The sequence below is a fragment of the Calypte anna genome, chromosome 5 (genome assembly GCF_003957555.1).
Source record: "Calypte anna isolate BGI_N300 chromosome 5, bCalAnn1_v1.p, whole genome shotgun sequence".
NCBI classification, from domain to species: Eukaryota; Metazoa; Chordata; class Aves; order Apodiformes; family Trochilidae; genus Calypte; species Calypte anna.
Genome location: NC_044250.1, coordinates 14,760,354 through 14,781,484, shown reverse-complemented (window position 1 = coordinate 14,781,484; position 21,131 = coordinate 14,760,354). Strand labels below are relative to the sequence as shown.

The 21,131-nt window shown below is 44.9% G+C and overlaps 1 protein-coding gene across 1 annotated transcript in view; it reads left to right on the top strand.

Annotated features, from left to right (window-relative positions):
- The first annotated feature begins 13,771 nt into the window (after positions 1-13,771).
- Positions 13,772-21,131, top strand: part of LOC103530464 (low-density lipoprotein receptor-related protein 5) — a 140,361-nt gene continuing 133,001 nt past the window's right edge. Inside the window, 1 exon segment of the mRNA XM_030451247.1 lies at positions 13,772-14,043. Coding sequence (XP_030307107.1) covers positions 13,956-14,043 — 88 coding nt within the window. The 5' untranslated portion in view covers positions 13,772-13,955.

The window sequence follows — 21,131 nt, the reverse complement described above, 5'->3', positions numbered from 1 at the left end:
GGGTTTTGGGTAGTTTCTGAGTTATGGTGCCTTCTCCCAATAATAACATGTTAGCTTGGCTTCTCTCATGTCATGGGCTGTACAGAGCAAACCAGTACTGCCCACTGTGCCCGTTCCTGTGAGCTGGCAGTGCATTTCAGAGCTCCTTTTGCACATAGATAAAGATGGACTGTGATTTTCATGTCAGGAAACTTGTGCCTGCCTCACTGGTGAGCCAATGGATCTGGTGTGTAGCTGTACATAGTGTGCCTTACTGGTGGGGTTAAAGCATTTCAGAGGAAAGCAGTATTAGTTCCTACCATTTCATAGGTGGGAAAACCAAAGTACACAGAAAATTTGTGCAAATCACCTGCTGAACTGAGAATACAACTAGAATGCAAGTCTCCAGCTTCTCAGACCATGGTTTACTCATTAGGCAACACTATCTCTATTTTCATTCCCTTCTTGTCCAAATCTGCCTACTGGTATCAGGTTTCCAAGGACACAAGCATGTGTGGGCTAGCAGGACCTCCCTGGCATTTCCCAGAACTGCCCTCCCTCTAGGCACACTGGGAGGTCTCACTGGTTTAGGCATTTGCCCAAACTTTCCTTCTGTCCTTTTCTCTGGTACAGATCTAAAATTAGGGATGTGTGTGATTCCAGGCAACATTGGGCACTGTCCTGCTGCTGGTTGGATGGGGTTTGAAAAGCAGTTGTGGAGGGGAGAAGACCCCAACATAGAGAAGCCAGAAATCATGGGAGAAGAGTGTGTGCATGGATGAGCATCCTCTCACCTCATGAACCCACAGAGCAACACCAGCCTTTTGCAGACTGGCAGAGCCCTTCCTAACCTTGTGGCTTCTCCCTCCCCTGTGTGAAGAGGGTTTATGCACAAGGTTGATTAAAAATGCCAAAAAGCTATGGCCTTGTCTAGGTCATTGCCTTCATGGCAGCCAGTGTTGACATCTGCTGATTTTTTCCAAGGCTTAACTTGCAAATGGGGAGCAAAATCCATAACTATAAGGAAGGATTGGAATGAGTTTAAGTTACAGCAGTGATGATGGATCAGGGCAACACAGTAATATGTAGAGAAACAAGATAAACCAGGTGCCTCGAGTTGCCAAAGAGTGGGTGTGAGTCCATCTGTGCCTGCTTAGGGCAGGCCCCCTATTACCAGGGGGCCAATAAAGGTGGGACACACACCCACAGAGAGAAGCTCACTCTGGTGTGAGGCAATGGAGAGGCCAGCAGCTTGTGGAGCCTCAGGAGCAAGAAAGGGTCCTCCTGCTACAGTAATATAAGTAGAAATCCTTTTGAAGAAGAAAGAAGACTGAAGAACTGCTCTGATGGAAGAGATGATGAAGCATTAAAGAGGTTGCATGAAAAGCTATGGGATTACTTGCAGGGGCTTGAAGATCCATCATAAAAAAGAGAAGAAATGTCATGGAGATCTGTGGGGGAACCCTAGGTCAGGTGCTGCAAATCTTGCTCTCTCACAGAGTCCTGGACCCTTAGGTGAGAGAGGTGAAGAGTTGTAAGAGCTGGAAAAAAAAAAAAAGAGGGGGAAAAAGCAGCAACAGGTGACTTCTGGCAAGTCCTAGGTCACCTGGGAGAGGAGAAGGAAGGCTCTCTGATCATGGACTGGGTACTTGTGTGTGGCCATTCCAGGCTATTTACAAGACAGAAAGGTGTGTTGAACTTCCAGATCATTCACAGAAATGAAGGAAAATAATTATGGAAGCCAATTATGGGAAGGCTGGGGAGTCTTGTTTTTTCTCACCCCTGCCCTTCCTCTCCTGAATCTCCACTGTCCTCTAAATGAAACTGATAGTTTCTGAAATCATAGAAAACTCCACTTTTTTTATACAAGACTTATAATGAGATTGCACTAGTTGTTCCTATTTCCCTCTTTATAAATCTTTGTGTTTGTTGTAGTTTGAGCCCAGCCAGTAACACAGGACCCTGGGTCACACCCTCCCCCCCCCCATGTCGGGATGGGGAGGAGGAACCCACCTCAAACCTCCTGGGTCAGGGCAAGGACCAGAAGGGTTCCACTCACCAATTACAGTCCTGGGCAAAACAGATTTTAAAAAAAAATCAATTATTTATCATTAATCAAAACAGGGCAAAGAGAAAAAATTCAGGGCTTTAATATATCTCTGCCCCTTCTTCACATACCCAACTTACTTTGTTCTCAGTCTCTCTGTCTCCTCCCCCTGAGTGGCACAGGGGGACAGGGAGTGGGGTTTATGGTCCAGTCATCACATGGAACGCCTGTTCAGGCACCTTTTCCCCCTCCTTCCTCACCCACCAGCTGTGCTCTCACCTCTGGTACTGCTCTCCCTTGCTCCTGTCCTCTGCTCTGAGGTCTCACAGCTCCTCCTTTCCCCTCTGTGAATATGTTAATTGCAGAGGCATTGCACAGCATCCATGGTCACTGATCTGGCCTCAGCATCAGCCAGAGGTGGGGACATTTTGAGCCAGGGGAGCTTTCAGCAACTTCTCACAGGAGCCACCACGGGGGCCCCTCCCATGCTACCAAAAAATAGCACCACATCAACCCATAACATTCATCTTGCCTCTGCAAATACCATATTCAAGAGTTATTATTAAATTCAACATCAATCGCAAATATTTGCACAATCTTAATTCACATCAACAATAACAACAAAAAAAACCCCACACCAAAATAAAAAAATAACCTCACAATGCCAAAAGGAAACAGGTACTTTACACATCATTGCCCCTCATCCCTTTGCCACAACTATAACAACCAAAATTCCCCATAAAAATCCAATTCTCTAGCATTGGTCAGTCCATATTTTACTTGTTCCCTCCTTATCTATGCCCCATGTTGGGTGCCAAATATTCTGTCCTAATTTGGCAGTATACAAATCTATATACACACAACCCCATCTGGATGCTGCTGGGATGGGTGCCTGAGGACCCCATGGGTCAGGGCTGTCTCAGGAGAGGGCTCCAGGGCTCTTCCCAGCACCCGATGGGTGTGGGTGCTGAGGAGCAGAGGGAACAGCAGCAGAGCAAGGAGCAGGGGAAAAAAAAAAGGGTCCAGGCTTCGGGTCATCCTGAATTGTAGAGTATGGGAAGGAAATTGGAAAGAGTATTGACCATTCTGTGTTCCACCCCTCTCAGATCCTTGAGGTTCCTAAAGACCCTCTCTTTAGGTCCTCATAAAAAATTGGCCTGGTCCACTCAAACCATGACAGGTTCTTTTAGTGATGGCTGATATTACAAAAATCAGGCAGTTCACCAGCCTTATCTACTTATTTTATCTTAAATTATTTTTTCTCTGTGAATATTTGAGTATTTTCATCCTGGGCAAGAGAAAGAAGCTACTCAATTTGTACCTTTGCTCACTAGCAATGGTGTATCACATTGTACTCTGGGACATCCTAGAAAACTCATCTAATCCTTTTGTAAAGTGTTAAGAGTAAGATAAGCAAGGGACTTCAGGAAATCACCTGTGCCGTGCCACTGCCTCAGGACAGAGCTGAGTGTACAATAAATCTGAGAGGTGTTTGTCTTACCTGACCTCCTAAAACTCTGGAAGGGATGATTCATCAATCTTCTTCACTATCTATTCCAGCTATTTGTATCATTGGAATGTTTTTTCTTACATCTAACTTGGACTCCCCTCTTGCTGTGATTTGATCCCTGATCTTGTGCTGTTTACCAAGAGCATGGAAGGTAGGTTATTCCTTTATTCTTTGCAGAAGTCACTATTGCTCTCAACTCTCTTCTCAGACCTCCGTTCTTTAGACTACCCATCCTCATGAATATTGCAGCTAGTGATGCATTTTTACAGTAAATGTAGGAGAATATTTTCATTCAGATAACTTTTTTTCCATTTTATTTTTGCCAAGGTCATGTAGAACAGTGTTCAAGCCCTCAGCAGAGTCAGTGTATGTGGTTCCTTGTATTTGTCTTGTCTTTCTACTAGGTCTTTGTCGTTAAAAGAAATTTAAACATGCTCCGTTGGATCTGTCTGTGACAGATGTGGACTAGCTGCTACCCACCTCCTGATCACCTGGCAGGCAGTCCCAAATGGTTTGTTAGTTTTGTTTTTTCTTGAAACTGAAGTTAAATGCAGCAAGTCACAATTCTGACTTCTCCCTTTCCCCCTTTTCAAGGATACACACTGTCTGTACAACTCTTCTGGAAACTTACAAGGCCAAATCCTACTTCTGAGAGATATGAGGATTCTTTATTCCCTGGATTAATTTCATCCAACTAAAAACTTTGTAACCCATTGATTTTCTTCTATCTGAATTCTACCCTGTGATTATCCCTGATACTGCTGCTGTTAATACTGTCGAATGCTATATCTGCAGTGATTTTTTTAAATAGAAAAAATTCATTAACCACCTGCTTGATGTCATAAGAGCTCTCACTTCGTCTTAGTAGTTCTATTCCTTCTTTTCCTTTCACTAATATTGTACTAATGCATGCTTTATTATCTGGTGTATTGTACTTTCTGCTGTGGCCTCTCTGATTTTTATCTCTCTACATCTGCACTATCACTGCTTGTAATTTTTTTCTCTTTTCCCACGGTCTACATGCTTCCTCTCCATGGGGCAGATTGCTTAAGAACCTTATGATTGAGGTTGCAGTAGATGAGCTCTAAGGTCCTTTCCAACCTAAACTATTCTATGGTTCTATAATTTAGTCTCTTACTCCCTGCCACTTCCATGTTAGGACAGTTTGGGTTGTAGGTATACATTGTTTAGGGACTCCTGTCCATGGCTTTCCCATGGGACCTGAATTCTGTTCACTTAATTCCATATTCTTTACAAAAACTTGTGTTGCTGTTCTCACTCTTGTCCCAAGACTCTGACACTTTATTGTTTGCTGTTTTTCAACCAGCTGCCTTTCCTGCTTTGCTGCCCTTGGGACAGTGAAGAAGTAAAAGACAGATGTTGAATGGGTCATGAGGAAGTGATGTGATTTAGGGCAGCATCTTGCCAAGGGCATCAATGCCCTTACATTGCTCCAAACGTTTTGTCACTGCACAGGTGTCTGGGTACTGAGTAAAACAAGAAAAGGTTCTCTTGAAAGAAGAATAAGCACAATTGTTTATTCATATAACAGCCAAGTTCTGCCTCACTTTACACCCCAGCCAACTGTGACTGATACCCACATGTAGAATAATGGTAATCTTATGCAATCTGGGTGGCAGACTATGGAGTGTGCAACCTTTGTAGTATGATTATGCTTTCAGTGAGCACTTGAATGTGTAGAAGAAAGATTGCAAACCACCATGATCTGTTATCACGAGTACATGCCTGTAGTATTAATTCATAATTTATAACTAAGCTCACTTCTACCATTAAAAGCATCACAAAGTTCAGTACTGTAGGACTGAAAGTTGGAGAAATTGTATCAGAACAAACTGGTGATAGGGTGCTACCTTAACTAAATTCCAAACAAAGTTACAGGTGGGTAATCTTTGCAAGATTCTCAGCATTGGAAAATGAGGGTTCTTTTACCTTTGAAAGCTGTTCAAGATAAAAAAAAATGTTGTAAGCATGGGTGAAGCCATGCTTGGCTAGTTACCATCTGACTGATTTCTGCATGTGCAAGATTTGCCCTGTCCCAACAAGATGTGAATCTTCTTTGTTATGAAGAGGGAAAAGCCTGTGATCTGGCTCATTGCCATGACTATTTAAATACTAGAACTGTGGATGTCAAAACCCAATCCTCTATGCAGTCTGTGAACTCTAACCTCCCATCTGCTTGCTGACATCACTGGCAGTGTTTTTTTCTGGGATTAGACTTTGTGCTCATGTTGGCTGCCAAAGAAAGTAAAAGGAAGTTAAGGGAGGAAAAAAAGGAAGGTGACCTGTGGGGTAAAGTTGCAGACAGGTGCATCTGAGGAAAAAAAAGTCCTAATAAAATTCCTACAAGTTTTTTTTATATTTCTATACATCAAAGCTCACACAAATGTATTGCATTTAGCATTCTCTTGAACAGTATCTTTCCAATATAAAAGAAGACACAAATATGCCTATTTTGAGTTTGCTATGTGGCAAATAAAATGATTGAAACTCCACCCGTACAGACAAATGAGGTTCTCGAGTGGGTTGCCAAAGCGTGATGTGTGAGGGCAGGTCCGTAGTAGCGAATAAGAACCTGTAGATGGCAGCATTGCTGAGCATCACTCCTGGAAAAACCCGTTCTGCAGCTCAGCTAACGAAGGGCTTGGTAAGAAGTTTTTGTACGAGGTGATGCTGTCCCTGTGCTCCCAGCTCTGGAGCCCTCAGAAGGGCACGGGGTTGGTACAGTGGGTCATGAAGATGATCAGGAGGGATGGATCCTCTCGCCAGTGAGGAAAAGTAGAGAAGTTTGGGTTCAGCTTGGGGCAGAGAAGATTTCAGGAAGACCTCATAGAGGCTTTCCAGTATCTGAAGGAAGCCTGAAAGAAAGCTCGTGAGGTACTATTTACAAGGCCAATGATTAGCAATGGTCTGAAATAAGAGCAGGGTAGATTTAGATCGGATATTAAGTTATTTATTATGAAGGTGGTGAAACAGTGGAACAGGTTGCCCAGGGGGGTGATGCTGGCCCCATTACTGAAGACATTCAGTGTCAGGCTTGCTAAGGCTCAGAGCAGTCTGATCTAGCTAAAGCTGTCCTAGATGACTGCAGGGAGGCTGGGCTAAATGATCTTTAAAGGTCCCTTGCAGTCCAAATGCATTCTGTGATTGAATGGACCACTTGGAGCAGTTCCAGAGGAGAGTTATCAAGATGGTGGGAGGGCTGGAGCACCTCTCATGTAAGGAAAACCTGAGAGAGCTTGGCTTTTTCAGCCTGAGAAGAGAAGGCTCTGGGAAGTCCTTATTGTGGCCTTTCAGTACTTGAAGGGAGCTTACAAGAAAGATGGGGACAGGCTTTTTAAAAGGGCCTATAGCAATAGGACAAGGGGTGGTGGTTTTACACTAACAGACAGTAGATCCAGACTAGATATAAGGAAGAAATTCTGTACACTGAGGGTGGTGAAACATGGGAGCAGGTTTCCCAGAGAGCTGGTGGATGCCCCAACCCTGGAAACATTGAGGAGGAGGCTGGACCCTAGGGCTCTGAGCAACCTTATCTAATCGAAGATGTCCTTGTTTGTTGCAGGGGCTTGGACTTGATGACCTTTAGAAGTCACTTCCAACACAAACCATTATATGATTTTATTATTCACTTAGCAATGTTTTAGTGTTACTTCAGAGCTTCTGTCTGTGCTGACCTTTAATTTTTGTTGTTGCTTTAGATTGCCATAAAAATACTTGGAATAAAAGATGGTCCTTTACCAGGAACACAGATGGTCCTTTATCAGGAACACAGGGCAAAGTAGCTGTCAGGATTGGAATCCTGCTTTGAGACACTGGAGATGGTCATCTCCCTGCTCTGTAATTGAATTTCTGTGCCCCTGCCAAATATTTCTTCTCTGATACAGAATTTTGGTGACTAATAAGTAGATTTAAGGTGCCATGAATAGTTAGTTTACAGGTAGCTTTGCAAAGGTAGCTGGCATGTACCTTTAAAAGAGAAACTCTTGCACAGTGTAGGGAAATGTGTTCACTGCTGTTCTGGTAACTGTAGCAGGGAATTTAGTTACAACCAGAAAAACATTTAAGAGTCCAGGAATCACAACCAAAACAACCCTGCACTATTTTTCTGTTTTCAGAACTTTTTATGGTGAGAAGTTTCTCAGGCAGTCTGCCCCTCTGTTCCAATAGATGCTGTACAGCAGGAGTCTTTAGGAACAGGTTCTTTACCCTTGCCATCTCACTAACACAGAAAACCCTTAAATGTTGCTTACAAATGACAGCAGTGGGATATTTTTTATACTTTCAAAAATATTATTTTTCCTCTTGCAAAACTATGTGAGCCATCTCTCTCCTTTAACTCACTTCTGCCAGGAAGTCTCTGTCCTGTAACACTCTGATCCCTTGGCTTCCAATGCCTACGGATTTCCCCAGGTTTGAATTACTGCTGTGTGTGCCCTATTTGTCCCTGTTTGAGCAGGAGCTCTTGGAAGATGGGCCCTGGGTATTGCAGAAAATCTCAAGTCTCAGCAAATGCTGAAAGATTGCCATTGTCTTTTTCCATCTGTAGTCCCACCTACAGCACTTCCATCTCTTAAAATATAACTATCTGACAAAGCCATTGGGATTTTTTTTTTGATTGGTTGGTTGGTGGGGTTTTTTTGTTGGTTTTTTTGGGTTTTTTGTTTGGTTGGTCTTGTTTTTCATTTGTTGTTGTTGTTGTTTTACAAGCTTCCAGTCCTGTTTGTTACTGCCATAGCTGACATCACTCTGGGCGTGACACTGAAAATGGCTGTGTTGGAAATCTTGGGGTTGCAGTTCCAGGTGTGGCACTGGAACTTTGTCTATGCAGGAAAGTTCTCCAGCTTATATGTAATGTGATGTGATGAGCTCTGTATTCTCCAGTTATACTTTTAATGAACCTCTGTTCTTTAGCATGACTGCCTCTGCTCTGGAAGAGCAGCTTTATTTATTTGATATTTAACCTCTACCTTTCTCTAGGCAACCTAAGCATTTCAACTTTTTTCTAACCTTTAAGCTTTCCCAAGAAGTATAAAGAGTCCTATATAGAAATTTTCTATATAGAAAGCCAAAGCTTGGCTTTCTTTTCATTGGTACTTCTAGGAGGATCTAACATACAGACCACGGGCTGAAAGATCACCAATTTTAATCTAAACTAAACTGATAAGTTTAATAATGAATGGCTGATTGTGCTGGTTTAACTGTTCAGTTTGTGTTACAGTTTATCTGGGGAATGGGGAGAAATACCTGGAAGAAAACTGCCTGGTAGACAAAGTTGGGTTGCTGAGATATTATGAGTAATAGTTACTTTGAACAAAATCTGCTATTATCTTTGTGCAATGCTGGGGAAACTGCATGTTACAAAGGTGTTATTTGTCTTACCTCCTTTATGGATAAGGAGGCAGTGATGCTAACACTTTACCACCTTGTCAGGCAGCTTAATACGTGTCAATGCAGTGATTTAGTTTTAAACATTATTACTTAGCCCTTAAGAAACCACCTTTTTCAAAGCAGTGCCTAAAAGCCTCGTGCAGCCTCAAGACACTATTGGCCTAGCTTGCAATGAAAAGGATGTTCTGAATCAACAAGGCAGATACAGGAAAAGTGAGAAGAGTGAGAGTACCACCCGAATGGGACAGGTATGAGCACCTGATGCTGTCTATAGAGTCTGGAATGGGTGGAGTTGGAGCCTAAATGCAGGTTTTCTGAACCTTGTCCTGTTGAGTCCTTGATCAAACTCATCCCTTGCTAAGATTACTTCTCCTCAGGAGCTGTAATCTTAATTATGCCTGTTGTATATATATGTTTTCCTTAGTGTGGCTATTTTTTGGAGGACATTAGGGAACCTGTGTCCAGATGATGCTTTCATCTATAATTTCCAGATCAGTTTAGATTACCACTAAACATTTTCTCTTAGAATACAATGTGAATAAGAATAGGGGTCCCTTCATATGCTTTGTTTCAAACAGCTTTCTTGCTGAAAGCTAGTAGAGAAAGCATGAAGAAGTATATTTGAGACACAGGGGAAGGAAAATTATTTTGTCCTATGGCCTTAGAAGTAGAGAAAAAAAATGTTTTGGTTCTGTCTTTGTTCACTTTTTGTGATTTTACCTTCCCTTTGCACAACACCAAAGAATGAAGTTCCAGTTCCCAATCTGAATTTCTCCCTTTTCTCCTTTCTACAGCCAAGCCCCAGACTTGCTGCAGCTCATTCACACCATACACAGAAAGTTAGGGCATTTCTTCACCCTACTCCTCTTATTATAGCATGAAAATGAGGAAATCCTAGCCTGTGACTTGCGCAGGATTACTCAAGAAATCTTAGGTGAAATGGGATATTGGCTCTGATTTTGGAGTCCTAATTCAGTATTGTAAACAGACAATAAAAAGGGATCCCTCTTTCTTGCATTAAGATGAAGGGTAGGACCATGCTTTTGGTATTCTGATATGTTTTGTTTTTTTCTCTTTTTAATAAGTTTTTTACTTTTTTACAGAAATATTTATACGAGGCATTTCAGGAATGTCACAGCTTTGCCTCCCCTGGTTTTGCTGGAGGGCTGCAAAACAGGTGGAAGGCAACTTTCTCAGCACATGGGTGAGACTTCTTAGCAGAGTTGCCCAACTTTTATTTCCTCCGGATTCCCCTACCACATATTAACTGGGTTTAAGGTGGAAAATTCTGAATTGTAGGAATACTGTATTCCTGGCTGCTACTAGATTTCCCATTGCTACTAATGTCTTTTAAAATAGGTGTTATGCTGAAAGCCCCAAAGGTTCAGTCTGATAAGTCTCTCTCCCCAAGTTTCCTGCCTCTTTGGCATTGTCTTTCCTTATTTTGTTTTAGCTTTAAGTGGATCATCCTATCTACTAACTGTGGTAGACTTAGGAAGGAAGGGGGCTACCAAGCAAGAATACTCTGCTCTGAAAAGGAATTTTTTAGCAGATCTGTGCTGTGGTGAAGAACAAACTCCAATGTGGTGTGACCCTGTGGTGTAAGATTGTGGACAGTCGTCCAGTGTAGTAAGGTTGGTGCGTGGCTCTGATTGGTCACCTGTGAATCTACCTGGTCTCAGCATCTCTTCTTATATTGGGTACTTCCTTTTGGAAATTGTCCTCTTTTGAAATCGCTCAGACCAAATCCCTTTGTCAGTGATGTCCTTATCTCCTCCAGCCTCTTGGCTAAAATACTGCTTCTTTCTCTGCTGTGGCTGCTCATATGCTGCTGTTTCTCCCTGTTGGTAAAAAATGATGAAAATCCTAAATTACCCATGCATTTTGACAAGGTTAGGTAGGGAGGTAAACAAGCAACAGCTGGATGGAGCAGGTATGGCAGCAGCTGTATTACATCCAGATATGGGACTTTGGGTCCAAAGGCACCAAGTGCTGGGAGCAGCTGCCAGCTGAAAGAGAAGTTGCTGCTCTCCTGGAGCAGTCTCATGGGCAGGTTCACCAGTCCCATGGGGCTTGATGTTGGAGTCAGTGTTACCTGTAAATCATCTCAGTTAATTGGGCTCTGGTCCTGTTAGGGCAAGGGGGAGGACAGGGCAGGGAATCCAATTGCCCTGGTGGCAAAAGGGACTTGGGTGGTACCATTGATGCCGTCACAGGAGGCACACAAACCAGTTTTGTACATGGGTGTTGCTCGACTCCCAGGCTGATGGGGGTTTGAGATATTGGTCTCCTTGCACCAGTGCTCTGTGCAACTGTTTCTATTGCCCTTTCTCTGTTTCTAACTTTAATTATCCCCCCTTACTGTGATGCTAGGACTATTGGGTAATTTCCACTGTGCAGGAGTTCAGACCCATCAAAACTAAAGTGCAATCACTGCCTTCAACAAGGAAATCTTTTTTCCCGTTATTTGTCTGGTATCAGACAGGTTTTTCTTAAAACATACCCAAAACAAAACCCTTATTCAGTAGATGTTCACACAAAGTTTAGCCATTAATGATTCACAGCAGACCAGATTTGGTCTCCACTTTATTACAGACCTTGTATCAACTAAGACCAACTTGTGGTTTTCTTGTCTTCAAGAAAGTTGAGATTTTTCTAGGTTTTAAATGTAACCTTAAATAAACCTTCTTTAAAATACATGTTCTTTATACGTTAAATCAGCAGCAAGATAGAGAAGAAAACTTTATCATTTGCAGGTCATCTTCAAGGTCAGCGCTATAAATTTTTGTTATTCATTGAAATTTTAAACTGCTTAATTACCTAAGTAGAATGGTCACACTCAAAGTGTAGCAGTCAACATCTTGATGTCCAAATGGAGAACAGTGGGAAGTGGTGTCCCAGTACTGTGACCAGTCCTGTTTAACATCTTTGTCAGAGATATGGACAGTGGGGTTGAGTGCAGTATCAGCAGGTTTGCTGCTGGCACCAAGCTGTGTGGTGTGGCTGACATGCTGGATGGAAGTGACCTTGACAGCCTGGAGAGATGTGCCTGTGCCAACTTCATGAAGTTCAACAAGGCCAAGTGCAAGGTCCTGTACATGGTACAGGGCAGTCCTAAGCAAGAAGGGTGGAGAATGGGTTGAAAACTGTCCTGAGGGGAAGGACTTTGGGGTGTTGGTTGATGAATAGCTCAACATGAAATAGAAATGTGTGCTTGCATCCCAGAAAGCCAACAATATCCTGAGCTGCATCAAAAAGTGTGGCCAGCAGGTCGAGAGGTGGTTCTGCCCCCCATCTGGAGTACTGCGTCCAGTTCTGGAGCCCTCAGTATGAGAAGGACATGGAGCGGTTGGTGTGATTCCAAAGGAGGGTTATGAAGATGAGCAGGGGCCTGGAGCATCTTTCTTATGAACACAGGCTGAGAGAGTTGGGCTTTTTCTGCTTGGAGAGGAGAAGACTCTTGGGGAGACCTCACAGCAGCCTTGAAGTACATGAAGGAGATCTACAGGAAAGCCAGGCAGAGACTTTTTACGAGGGCACGTAGTGATAGGACAAAGGGTAATGCTTTTGAACTGGAAGAGGGTAGATTTGTCTTAGACATTAGAAAGAAATTCTTTAGTGTGAGGGTGGTGAGACATTGCAAGAGGTTTCCCAGGGAAGCTGTGGCTGCATCATCCCTGGAAACATTCAGGGCCAGGCTGGATGGGCAACCTGGTCTGGTGGGAGGTGTCCCTGCCCATGAAGGGGGGGGGGGTGGAACTGGGTGAGCTTTTAGGTCCCTTCCAACTGAAACCATTCTGTGATTCTATTAATACCGCTGACTTTAAAAAAAAACAGACCACTACACCTTTTCCACTTTTGAGGAAGGGAAGTCTGAGGGAAAGTCTGTCATGAAGTAATCAATAAGTAAGTAACCAGTAAGTGAAGTAACCAATTCCTGAATACTGGTGTTTGAGATGGGACAGTGATCCATGCTGCAGCAAGAAGAAATCTCAGCTGCTGTTGTAGTGCTTAGTAAAGCAGTTACATTAGTACATGGCAACTGAGAGACATGGAACTCTTTCATCCCTGAAATTAAGCAAAAATAAGAATCTTAAGATCCATGTGTTAAGAACATACTTGTGATTTACACCACAAATTACCTATAAAAACTTTCCACCTCTATGCCATCCAGGAACTTCTTTTCTTATTGTGCAACTGGTGTCAGTACAAGGGAAAATGGAGACTCAAATGGAAATTCGTGTTTTTTGCTGTTTCTTTTTATCACTGCCAGGGAGGTGGGGGCAGTACCGGACAAAATAAACAGATAGTGGAAAAGGTGCAGAATGTTTCAGCCCTCTGCAGCCTGTCCCCAGCAGGGAAAAGGCCTCATGTCACAGGACAGCATTTCTGTCCTTTTCCTCTTAGTGTTGACATGAGCAGGTGGCATGTTTAACAGGGGAGAAAGGCAACAAGAGCTTGTTGTTAAATTGGCCTTCCTTCGGAAAGTAATGCTAGGTAGAGATAGTGGCTTTGCAAAACGTTGGTTTTGGTGGGCCGGAGGAAGGCAAAAGCCATCTCCATCTGGGAAGAAATCAACCGCCCTTCACCCTGGCGACAGAAAAAGGGGCGGGCATCCACACATCTAACTTCCCAATCCAGAAAAGAAAGCTTGCTTTTTGAACAGCCCAGTGAAGATCTCCTCCGACCTTCTTAGCTGGTTTCGAAGGAAAATACGAGAGGAAAAAACGTAAAGACAACCCTATAATCTCACCCCCTGCCCCCTCTCCGCGGCCAGGTGTACCCACGCCTGGGGTACGCTGCGACGGGACTCTGGGCCCTCGGCTCCTCCCCAGACTGCGGGTGCGACCGGACGATCCCAACCCCCTCCCTAGCGGCAGGCTTGAGGAGGAGGGTCGGCTTCAGCACCTCCCCACTTCCCCGCCTCCCTCCCAGGCGAGCGCAGCGCCCCGAGTATGGAGCCCGCCTGAGACGCTCCGTGGGCTCCGGCAGCTGCTGCGGCAGCACAACATGGAGGCGGCGGCCCCGCCGCTCCCACTGCTGCTGCTGCGGCTCCTGGCCGCCTCGGTGCTGCGGTGCGAGCCGGGCTCGGCCGGAGGTAAGGTTGCCGCGGGTCGGCTGGGAGGCGAGCGCCGCTGTCCCTTTTGTTGTCGGACTTGGGCAAACTTTCCCCCCCCCCCCACCCCTGTCCGCCGGGAGGGCTGCGGGGGCCGCGGCGGCGGGGAGGAGGTGGAGGGCGGGAGCGGTGTCCGGTGGAGCGGGGAGCGCGGGCCAGGCTGCCCCGGCGGGGGGTGGCGGAGGAGAAGGACGCGCACATGGACGAGACGGGACGGGGAAGGAGAACGGGAGGCTGCGTGCGTCGTCTCCCCGCTACCCAGCCCCCACAAACAGTTCTCTCTCGCCCCTCTTTTCTGCTACAGGGGGGCACAGGAAGGGGAGGCCTCTCGCTCTGTCTCTTCCCCCTTCCCTCGGGACATGCCCCGCCGCGGGAATGACGTAGTTTCGCCTCGGGGGTGGCTCAGGTTAAACTCGGAACAGTTGCAAAAAGAGACGAAGTCGCCCCCCCACCCCCGGCCCGGCCCCATTCCTGCCCTTCCGTAATCCCATGCAGGGATTTCCCTGGGGTCTGGAGAGGGGACAATTGCTCCTCGGGCTCCTGGCGGGGCTGCGGGTCGGGTGGGGGTATGGCTGGTGTTTGTGTCCCCAGCTGCGTGGGGAGGCCGTGGGCGGGCGGCTGGGGCGGTGCAGCGGCGGGAGGAACCGGCCGGCCTGGCGGGGGACAGCGCCGGGCGGGGGTCGGCTCGGGTCGGGGTACCGGTGCTCGGTCCGGGGCCAGCCTAGCGGGCATGGCCGGATCTGGAGCCCGTCTGCCGGTGCCGGCAGAGCGCTGGGCCCCTCGCTGACCCACGCTCCGCCCCAGGCACGGAGCCTGCCCTTTGCTTTCCCTTCGCAATCCCGTTTTTGAGTGGACGGGCTGATCCCATGAAAGCACAAATAAACGGAGCCGGCACTCTGCCTGCAGCATCCGTGGAGAGAGGGACCAGAGTCTCGACTTCGTACCGCTGGAGATGAGGAGTTAGGGCTGCATGTGTAAGACTTTCTCTTCGTTGCTGCTGCCTCTGCTCTGCCCAATGCATCAACTAGCTGAAGCTGAGTTCTTGCAATTTCCTGGGTAGCTTAGAAGACTCGGTTGGGTGACCAAGGCTGTCAGAACATCACCTCAGGGCCTCTCATTAGGCCACCCACCTTTTAAAACGGTCTGTAATTATTAGAACTGATGTTTAGAGAAAAAACAAAAAACAAAACCTGACCACTTTCTGCTGGCATCATCATTCTATATTTTTAGTTGGAGCTCTGTGCAGGTGTGTATTATTTATTACTTACTCTGTCAGAAATCTGTGGAAAAGATGCCCTTCTTATTTCAGGGTGCACCTTCTCTATACATACTGCCTCATTTTATAAAGTAGTTCAGATGACCTGAAGCGTGGCTTGTTCTGTCCATCTAGAAGGAACATGGAACATGGATGTATTGTGAGAGACTCTCCATGGCTTAAGTTCCATTCCTGAGAACTCCCAGTCTGCAAGGAAATGCATGACTTTAAGGGATTTATACCTCTTCAGAGTATTTTAATGTGCTATCTTACAAATATGTAGGTACATCCCTGCACGACTGGAGATATGCTGGAACTTCCGCAGTGTTAAAGCATTTGTGAAGTTTGGAATGTTATAATAGATCCTTTGTCTGTGAAATAATTTTGCTGTGGAGTTAAATTCTTGCTCTATCTGTGGTGGTATCAGGAGTGGTTTTATTTATGTGGCTTGAAATAATGGTAAACCTGTTTTAAATATAGGTTATACTTGACTCCTTTCACTGAAGCAAGACAAAGTGATTGTTGCATTTGTTACTTCCTTGAAGGGAGGAATCTTTTGCCTGTGCAAAGTATTCAGGAACAAGATGGTTGTAACGTGTTCCTGTATGAATATATTGTTAAAAGTGGTTTTCTCTCTTTTTTTTTTTTTTTTTTTTTTTTTTTTTTGACAGAGCAGAAAGAAACTTCACTCTTTCTGATGCTCAGAAGGAGATTTAATGGCAAGGTTTAGTTTAATGTTAGATCAGTATTTTTTGTATGCATACTCTATTGTATGAAAGCAACCTGCCCTCTTGAGATAGAAAACAATAACTAGCTTTAAATTGCTTCTTAGAAAAAAAGCTATTCTGTGTAACTTTATTGCTCCTCATTCTAAGAAATCCTTCTAATTTTTCATTATGTCTTTAGTTCAAGAGCTATTGAACATACAAAATGTTTGGGTTTTTTAGGGTCACAATTTTGTATGGGAGAGGTTATGGCTCATCCAGCCATGTCCTGGGCTGCACCAACAGCAGCACAGACAGTGCTCAAGGGAGGGGATTCTCCCCCTCTGCTCTGCTCAGACCCCACCTGGAGTTCTGTGTCCAGTTCTGCAGAACCCAACATCAGAAGGACACAGAGCTCCTGGAAGGTGTCCAGAGGAGCCACTGAAATGCTCAGAGGGCTGAGCACCTCCCTGGGAAGCCAGGCTGAGGGATTGGGGTTGTTCAGCCTGGAGAAGAGGAGGCTCCCAGGTGAGCTCAGAGCAACCTCCCAATATCTGAAGGGGCTCCAAGAAAGCTGGGGGAGGGCTTTGTGCATTGGGGAGATAGGGAGAGGACAAGGGGAACGGGTTAAAACCTGAAGCGGGGAAATTTAGGTTGGACATTAGATAGAAATTCATTACTGTGAGGTTGGTGAGACCCTGGCACAGGTTGCCCAGGGAAGCTGTGGCTGCCCCATCCCTGGCAGAGCTGAAGGCCAGGTTGGATAGGGCCCTGAGCAACCTGGGCTGGTGGGAGGCCCTTGTCAGGAGGGTTAGAACTTGATCTTTAAGGTCCCTTCCAATCCAAACGATTCTATAATTTTAATTTTTTTTTTTTTTTTTCATTTTCTATGAAAAAAAAAAAAAGCTCTGAGAGCACTGGAAGGCAGTAGCTGTTATTTTCTTCTCAAGACCTTTGTGAAGGACTCAACCTGAGTCTCAAGGGAAGAATGACAGTAGAAATAAGCATCCCTTCACAATTTACAGCACTGGCTAGCAATGTTCCAACTCTGCTATGCACAATGCAGTCAGCATTATGAGGCATGTCGATTATTTTCCTTTTTCACTATATTGCTTTCAAAAAGAAGCATCCAACAACACTGCAAATTTTGTAGGGCAGGAGCAAATAATTAGGATATTGGCTGGGGACAATGGCTGGCTAAAGCCTTATCCTGTTTGGATGCTTGAGACTTTCTAAAGAAATGAAAGATGGGTGTTCTCCTGATAGTCCACAGCTGGGACTTTTGAACTAGAAAAAATACTTCTAGTGAGTCCTACCCCAATTGCTAGACCATGGGAAGTCTCAAGAAAAAGGATATTTTGAGCAGTTCCTGACATTTTTGTTGATTAAACAGTTGTGGTGAGAGGAGGAGAGAAAATGGTAAATATGTTCCACAAAGTATTGTTCAGTATAGATGTTTTTTAGTAGTTTATGGACTAACAATTCTGGTTCCTTCGCTCTCATTAAAATCAGAATACAGAGCCCACCAGCATTTTATCTCTGTAGTTTCTGCTTATAAAGCACAAATACAGGTTGGGCAGAGAATGGGCTGAGAACAGCTCTGAAGGACTTGGGCGGTGCTGGTTGATAAGAAGGTCAAGATGAGCCAGCAGTGTGTGCTTGCATCCCAGAAAGCCAACCATATCCTGGGCTGCATCAAAAGAAGCATGGCCAGCAGGCCAAGGGAGGGGATTCTGCTCCTCGACTCTCTCTGCTCTTGTGAGACCTCGTCTGGAGAACTGTGTTCAGCTCTGGAGCCCCCAAAACAAAAAGGACATGGAGCTGTTGGTGTGAGTCCAGAAGAGGCCATGAAGATGACCAGAGGCCTGGAGCAGCTCTCTTATGAAGCCAGGCTGAGAGTTGGGGTTGTTCAGCCTGGAGAGCAGAAGACTCCAGGCAAACCCTATAGTGGCTGCCTGTATTTGAAAGGGACCTACAAGAGAGCTGGGGAGGGATGTTTTACAAGGGCATGTAGTGATAAGACAAGGGATTATGGTTTTAAACTGGAAGAGGGTAGATGTAGGTTGGACATAAACTTTTCAGTGTAAGGATGGTGAGACACTGGAACAGGTTGCCCAGGGAAGTGTGGATGCCCCTCCTTGGAAGTGTTGAAGGCCAGGTTGGATGGGGCTTTGAGCAACCTGGTCTGGTAGGAGGTGTCCCTGCCCATGCAGGGAGGGTGGAACTGGATGAGATTTAAGGTTCCTTCCAACTAAAACCGTTTCAGTATGCTATGATCTGTTAAACCACAAAATTCTACAGAGATGCTCCAAAGTGTATGAAGGGTGGGTGATGAGTTGGTTAGGGTGTTGAGGGTTTGCGTAATAAGCAGGATTTTTAATTTAGCTGTTGTTTCCTTTATTCTTGCTTGACTCATTCTGTACCTGTCAACACAGGCAGTTGTAAGGTGTCATTTTGTCTTGATGTTAAATCTACGGACAACTTTTGCAGGGATGCCAGTAAATTGGCGTGTACTTGATTTGAATTGGTTCATTTGCTCTGGATAATGTAAAGGCTAAATCAACTGAAATATATAACTAAAATATAAATGGAATAAATAGGAAATATTTTTTCACTGAGAGGCTTGTCAGGCATTGGAATGGCCCAGGACACTGGTGGAGTCACCATCCCTGGAGGCATTTAAAAGGCATTTGGACTTTGTCCTTAAGGACATGGTTTATTAGTTGACTGTGGTGTTAGTTAAAGGTTGGACTGGATCATCTTGGATTCTGTGAAACCATTTTTAAACCAATAAATAGTTTATATGAGTGTTTTGTATTAGGTGAGGTAAAGGGGACAGTCTGTTGGGAGTAGGAATTTCTTGACTCTGATTCACAGAATGTCAGAGATTGCAAGGGATCTCTCAGGTCATTGCTAGGTATGTTGAACAGAACTGGACCCAGTACTTACTGCTGAAGAAACCCCTTTTTACTGCCCTCCAGCTAGGCTCTGTGTTACTACTCACCCTCCAAGCTCTATCTCTGGGCCAGCTTTCAATCCACCCCACTGTCCATTCATCTGACACACACTTCCTAAGCTTGCCTGTGAGGATGCTGTGGGAGATGGTGTCAAAAGTCTTGCTGAAATAAAGACAGACAGCATACCCTGCCGTTCCCTCATCTGGCCATCCAGTCATGCCATTGTAGAAGGCTATTTTATTAGTCAGACATGACTTCTTGAGGAATCCATGTACTTCTGATAACCTTCTTATCCTCCATGTGCTTTGAGATGATGCCCAGAATGGGCTTTTGCATCATCTTTCCAGGGATGGAGGTGAGGCTGATCAGCCTGTAGTTTCCTGGGTCTTTCTTGCTGTTTTTGAAGACTGGATTGACATTGTCTTTCCTGCAGTTCTCACCTGTTCTCTGGGACCTTTCAAAGATGATGGAGAGCTGCTCAGCAGTGTATCCCACTAGGACTTGTATAAATCCAGTTTGATTAGTTGATCTCTAAGCATTCTCCTCAACCAAGGGAGAGTCTTCCTTTGTCCAAATTTCTCTGATACCACCAAAGTCTGGGACTCCTGAAGGCTGTCTTGAGCAGTAAAGACTGAAGCAAAGAAGTCGTTCAGTGACTCCACATTTTCTGCATCTGCTGACACCATGGCACCTGGCTCGTCCAGCAGTGGACCCACATTTTTTCTCTTAAGTCTTCCTTTTGCCTCTGGTATAGTTAAAGAAACTCTTCCTGTTGACCTTGATGTCCCTTGCCAGATTTAATTCCAAGGACATGTCAGCTTGTTTCCTCCGTGCATACTTGGGCAGCGTTCTTGTAATCTTCCCAAGTGATCAGTCCCTTTTTCCATGTTCTGTCAATTTCCTTCTTCCACTTGAAGTTTTTCAGAAGCTCCCTGCACAGCCATGCAGGTCTCCTGTTTCCCTTGCTTGATTTCTTGCTCTTTGGGATATACTGATCCTGCCCTTGGAGGAAGTGCTTGAATATCAACCAACTCTCTTGGGCCCCTCTGCCTTCCAGAGCCCTAATCCATGGGATTTCTTCAAGCAAGTTCTTGAAGAGGTCAAAGTTAGCCCTCCTGAAGTCCAAGGCTGCAGTCCTATGTCTTATTTTGTGCATGCTACCCATGATCCTGAACTCTTATCTTCTCATGATCTCTACTGCCAAGGCTGTCCCTAACTTTAGTGTCCTCCACCAGTTCCTCTTTCTCAGTGCTAGGTCCAGTAGTGATCACGAGAAGAACTGGTATGGTAATAGAGTCCCATAAAGATAGAACAATGAATAATTTTTTAACCAAAATTGTATGCCTGATCAGTTTTGTTAACATAAATCTTTAAACATGCATTACCTCTACCTTTTGCAGTCTTCATTTTACACCTCTCCTTGGTGACTTTTCCACCACCTGAGTCAAACAGATAAGGACACTGGAGAAACCTTCTGGACTGGCTGTGTGACCTTTTCAGCAGATAATCAGGATGATATCTTCTCCCAAGTAAATAATGATGGGACCAGAGGAAATGGACTGAAGTTACACCAGAGGCTAGATTAATATCTGAATTCAGTAAAGAATTTCAGTAAATAATTTCTTTATTGAAAAAGCAATCAGGCATTGGAATAGGCTGTCCAAGGTTGTGTTGTTGCTATGTCTGGAAGTATTCAAAACCAGTGCAAATGTGGCGATTCTGGACATGCCCTACTGGGATGGTGAATTTTATTTTTTTTGACGGGGGGAATGCTCATTGGACATGGTGATCTCAGACTTTTTTTCCAACCATGATAATTCTGTGTGTGTGTGTGTGATTGAAGTCCCCCATGAGAACCAAGGCCTGTGGCTGCAAGGTGGCACTCAGGTGTCTGTAGAAGACCTCATGAACTTCTCCACCCTGATCAGATAGTCTGTAAAAAATGCCCACAGCAGTGTTACTCATATTAGTCTGCCCCTTCATCTTTACCCTCCAGGTCTCAACTTGCTCTTTGCTCCCAGGGAGGGCTCGACAGACACCAGTTGCTCTCTCTCCAGCACCTTGGTTTGTTGGCCCATCTTTTTAGAAGAGGACAGAGCTTCAGTCATGTCTCAGTAACTGCAATGAGGTCACAGACCTGTGACCACATACGTA